This window comes from Pinus tabuliformis, chromosome 5_2 (assembly GCF_031772625.1).
Source record: "Pinus tabuliformis cultivar Carrire ecotype Pingquan chromosome 5_2, CPIR1, whole genome shotgun sequence".
Lineage (NCBI taxonomy): Eukaryota > Viridiplantae > Streptophyta > Pinopsida > Pinales > Pinaceae > Pinus > Pinus tabuliformis.
Window position 1 is genome coordinate 921,165,737 of NC_142306.1, and position 5,562 is coordinate 921,171,298.

General features: G+C 37.8%; 1 protein-coding gene across 1 annotated transcript; it reads right to left on the bottom strand.

Annotated features, from left to right (window-relative positions):
• Positions 1-2,128: 2,128 nt before the first annotated feature.
• Positions 2,129-3,171, bottom strand: LOC149162282 (uncharacterized). Its single transcript, XM_089435140.1, has 2 exons — positions 3,075-3,171; positions 2,129-2,982 (listed from the first exon to the last, which is right to left on the bottom strand). The coding sequence occupies exons 1-2, from the start codon at positions 3,169-3,171 to the stop codon at positions 2,129-2,131; spliced, it is 951 nt and encodes a 316-aa protein (XP_089291266.1).
• Between the last annotated feature and the right edge of the window lie 2,391 nt (positions 3,172-5,562).

Below are 5,562 nucleotides of genomic sequence, written 5' to 3' on the forward strand. Positions count from 1 at the left end.
GCTGCTGCTTTGCTGCAATTTGCCTTTGACCTCTTCTTGTAGCTTCTACATTTGTTTGGCAAACTCTTCAGCCTTCGCACTTCTCATCTCTTGTTTCCCCAAATTTCTCATCTCATATACGCCTCTAGGATTCATCCCAAAAATGATTTGAAATGGGCTCATACCAGTACTCCAATTAGGAGTGTCATTATAAGCAAACTCTGCCTATGCTAATGCCAAATCCCACTGTTTGGGATTGTTGTACACCAAGCTTCTTAATATGTTTCCCAAGCTTCTGTTTACCACTTTAGTTTGCCCATTTATCTGAGGATGGTAAGTTGAACTGAAACTGAGGTTTGCATCTAGTTTCTTCCACAACGTCCTCCAAAAGTGTCCTATAAACTTTGTATCTCTATGAGACACAATACTAAAAAAAAAAAAAAAAAACTAGCAATGTGAATTGCATCATTAGTTTTCCTTCAAGCAATGAAGTGAGCCATTTTTGAAAATATATCTACAACAACATATATAGAATCATGCCCTTTTTGAGTTTTTGGCAAACCCAAAACAAAATCCATGTTGACCGCATCCCAAGGCCTGGTTGGTATTGGTAATGGCTAGTACAATCCTATATTCTGGCTTCTCCCTTTAGCATGTTGACATATCCTGCACTTCTCAACAAATCTCTTAACATTAGTCTGCATCTTTGGCTAGTAGTAAAAAGTTTTTACCTGAGCAAAGGTTTTATCCTGTCCAAAGTGTCCAGATAAACCTCCACTATTTTTCTCTTTGATTATGTTTTCCCTCATAGAACATTTGGGAATGCACAGTGTGTTTTTTTAAACAATAAACTTCCTTGGACAAGATAATCCAACCACTAGCTTCTATTATGGACTGCTGGGTTTTGTACAACTGCATAAATATCTTTAAATTCATCATCATCTTTATACATATTAGTCATCCCTTCAATTCCTACAACACCGACTTTTAATTCTTGCACAATCAAACTTACCTTGCTTAAAGCATCAACAACCTTGTTCATCTTACCGCTGGTATGCTTTATTACAAAAGTGAAACTTTGCAAGAACTCTACCCATTTGACATGTTTCTGACTCAACTTCAACTGGTTGTTAATAAACTTCATTGCATGATTGTCTATATACAATATAAATTCTCTCGGTAATAGATAATGTCTCCATTTATTTAAGACATGTACAATGGCATAGAATTATTTATCATAAGACAAATACTTATTTTTAGCATCATTCAACTTCTCACTGAAATACGCTATCGGCCTTTGTTCTTGGCTCAAGACTACTCCAATTGCCACTCCACTAGCATCTGTCTCAACCTGGAAAACTTTACCAAAGTCTGGCAAAGCTAAAATTGGCTTTTCTGTAATTTTCTTCTTCAGTAATTTAAAATTTCGGTCTGCTGCCTCTGTCCACTTGAATGGCTGATTAGTTCTTTTGATTATTTCAATAATGGGTGCACAAATTTGACTAAAACTTCTGATAAATTTCCTATAGAAACTAGCCAGACCGTGAAAACTCCTTACCTCAAACACATTTCTAGGTGTTGGCCAATCCACAATTGCTTGGACTTTCTCCGGATCCATTTTTAATCCTTCCTTCAAAACTACAAATCCCAAGTAGACTAATTCCTTTTTCATGAAACTGCACTTCTTCAAATTTATCAATAGTTTCTCCTTCTGTAAGGTTTTAAGAACCAATTTAATGTGCTCTAAGTGTTCTTCTCTGCTTTTACTGAAAATTAAAATGTCATCAAGATAGACAATGATAAACCTGCCTGCATATTCCTTCAGCACTTCATTCATCAGTCTCATGAAGGTACTGGGTGCACTAGTGAGCCCAAAAGGCATCACTAACCACTCATTTAAGCCATTGTTTCTCTTAAATGTTGTTTTCCACTCATCTCCTTCCCTGATTATTATCTGATGGTAATCACTCTTTAGATCTATCATAGTAAATTATTTTGACCCACTCAGACAATCCATCAAGTCATCCATATGCAGAAAAGGAAATCGGCACCTGATACTAATTTTGTTGATGGCTTTAGAGTCTGTACACATTTTCCATTCGCCTCCTTTCTTCGGGATTAATACTGTTGGCACCACACATGGTCTCTCTCAAATCAACCCTTTATCCATCAGCTCCTGCACTTGCCTTCCAATTTCTGCATTCTCCTGAGGTGTCAACCTATAAGCGGCTTTGTTTGGCAAACTCGTTCCCGGTATCAAGTCAATATGATGACTGATACTTCGAACAGGTGGTAGCGCATTCAGCAACTCATCCACAATGATGTCAGTAAAATCATCTAACATAATTTTAACTTCTTCAGGCAAATCATCCAAGTTTGTGGAAGTTAAAATTACCTTTGGTTTGCCCACAATAGCAAAATGCAACTCCTTGTTTTTCACAACCTCCTGTAGTAGCTCCTTTCCACTCATCAACATAATGTTCCTTTCCGGTACTTCCTTATCTGCTTCCTTCTGCAATGGTAACAACGTATGTCTATTCCCGTCTTTTTCTATTGTGTAGGTGTTCCTCTGGCCGTCATGTATGGCTCTCCGATCATACTTCCATGGTCTCCCCAGTAATATATGACAAACGTCCATTGGCATTACATCACATAGGACCACATCCTTGTAAGTGCCAATCTGGAATTCTACTTTACACTGTTCTGTTACAATGATCTGGTGTCCCTTCTGCAACCATGTTACCTTATAAGGTGTCGGATGTTCTGTCTTCAATAGCCCCAACTTGTCTACCATTTCTGTAGAAACAATATTGTCTGTGCTCCCACTGTCTATCACCATCTTACAACACTTCCCTTTTGCCTTGCAAACAGTTCTGAACAGACTCTTTCTCTGTGCTGGTTCTTCTGATTCCTTCTTTGCTTTGAGCAATATCCTTTTTAACAATAATGATTCTCCTACCTCAGGTCCTTCTTCTTTGTTTACGATCTGAGGGTTCTCTTCTGCTGCAATAGCCACATTCACATTTCGTTGGTTTGTTGTTTTGTTATGAGGACAATCCCACGATCCGTGTCCCCACTCTCCACATGTGTAACACCAAATGTTTCTTCCTCGGCCCCTTCCTCTGGGTGCAAATCTTCCTCTACCAGAGTCTCCTCTTTGCGGTGGTCTGTTACTTGAACTTCTTGCTTCATTCTGATGTTGCTGAAACCTTGGTCTGGTGGTTACTCTACTTCTTACTGAACTTTTCCCTTTATTCCTCTGATTTTGTTTTCTCAACATCTTCTCTTCTGCCTTCAAACCTGCTTGATAGGCATCTTCAATGGTCTTCAGACTCAGCAAGCTGATCTCATCCTGTATGTCATATCTTAAGCCATTGATATATCTGGCTACTTTCTCCATATCATCCTCTGCATGTCCTGCTCTAATACTCAATCTATAAAACTCTTCTGTGTATTCTTTAACAGAAATCCCTTTTTGCCTTAAACTCTGTAACTGTTTGAAAAGATTTAACTGATAATCTTTTGCCATAAATTTAGCTTTCATTTGATAATCTTGATCTTGGACTTTCCTTTTCTTGTTTTGGATGTTTGTAGCTCATCCCACCAAATAGTTGCATGATAGTTGCATGACCCTTCAATCTGGTAATTGCAAATTTCACCTTCTTTTTGTCATCAACCTCTTCATAGTCAAAATATTTGTCCAGTGAACTAATCCAATCCATTAGCTCTTTTGCATTGAGACTCCCTTCATACACATGAATTTCCACCTTTGGTTTTCCACCTACTTTAGCCAACATCTTGATAACTTTGGTAGTTTCATTTTCCTCCTCTTCTTCTTCCTCAAAAGATTCTTTTGCGGCAGTAACAACTCCTTCATCAGGGGTTCTTCTCTGAGCAGTCTCCATTGTGTCCATCCTTGTACACAGACTCTGAATCTCCTCTAGCAGAACTGAATTTGCTTCAGGTCTTCCTCGACCTATGCCAGCTCCTCTCCTTGGCAACATGTTTACTGCAGTCAATCTCAATCTTTGAGCTCTGATACCAAAAATGACGCATGAGGTCAATTGAACAACAATTGAACAACAATCGCCAATTGAACAACGATTGAACATCATTCGGCGATTGAACATCAATTGAACAACACGATTGAAAAGCAACTAAAAAACACGATTGAACAACGCCAATTGAACAGCGATTGAACAACAATGATCCCCCATTGACTTTTTGCGTTGACTTTTCCTTTAGAAGACAGGCGCTTCACTCTGTGTCATTGATCTCCTCTCTCCAGATCTAACAGTCGACAGTGACATCGCAAATCACAATTTCTCCCAACCAAGGTTCATTCACTCATGAATGATGCGATGTGATATAAACTAGCGATCTACAATTAGCAGTCATCCAAAGGTTGACAACGATATCGTACAGGGAACTTGTGCGACACTTACCGACCTCATGGAGCTGATATGGTTTATAAACTTTGATCTATAAAAATTTGAGTTCGGGTTTATACTTAAACTCCAATAACTTTAAACCCCGATATCTATTGGATAACAGATGCCATCAAATCATACAGCCTGTGAGTCTACAACCAACACACAAATTAAAAACAGGCCTAACCTCGCCGTTGATTATGACATAAGCAGTTGAAACTTAGATCGATGGTTAGGATGGAATACGGGCCTTCAACCATGATCAAGCCTTTCTGGCTCTTCTACCCCCATCCTTAATACTAATGAATGTGAAAATACATAAACACTGAGATTATAATTAAAATACGAAAAATAGAGAAAATACCCGGAAGAGTTTCAGAAACTAGTCCCTCAGGTTACCTGTTGTGTCTTGTCAAAAAATTATTCATTATTTTTCTATTTCAAACTCTGATAATATCTTTCTCATTATGTAGATCTCGTCGAGATCTTTTCAACGATGCTTGAATTGTCAAAACCTGATGTCGTATGAGAAAGTTAGAGTGATTTAAAATTTGGGTGAAGCAGTGAAGATTGTCATGAGGTTTCTCAACTACAGGAGTGCGCACTTCTTGCATATAAAAATCTTGTCAATCTTTTTTGGCTGAGTCATGATATAAAATTTTCCAATTTGTGATGCCACTAGCTTCTGTACCTGCAAAACTCAAAGAAACATGATCATATAAAAATACTTTATGAAACAAAAACGCATATCTATAGGATTCAATCTTCCATCTACAGTATTCTCTTCAAGGCATTTTGCAAAACAATAATCCTGTAGGCATGAGCTGGGAGATGGAGGGTTATTGTGTGATAGTGATGCGGCAATGGGTGACATGACAAATGGATGATGTGACATGTTGACTGTTTGATTGATGATGTGGCAATGAATGTGCAATATTGGCCAATGTTGTGCTGCCATGTGGTGGGAAAATTGTTGTTTAATTAATATTGTGTCAAAATTTTAGAATAATTAACAAATTCCAATCCCCACAAGATTTAAACTCATGACCTTCATTATGCAAATTGAGTGACTTACCAATAGATCACAAGTCACATTTATGAATTTAATGGAATTTTGGAAAATTTAATTATTCTAAAAAATGAAAATTAAAAC

Bases quoted from the DNA above. Each gene is read 5' to 3' on its own strand.
- LOC149162282 (XM_089435140.1), bottom strand. From the start codon at position 3,171: ATGAAGCAAGAAGTTCAAGTAACAGACCACCGCAAAGAGGAGACTCTG. The intron at 2,983-3,074 runs GTGTTACACATG...TGGCTATTGCAG, and splicing joins GGCCGAGGAAGAAACATTTG to CAGAAGAGAACCCTCAGATC.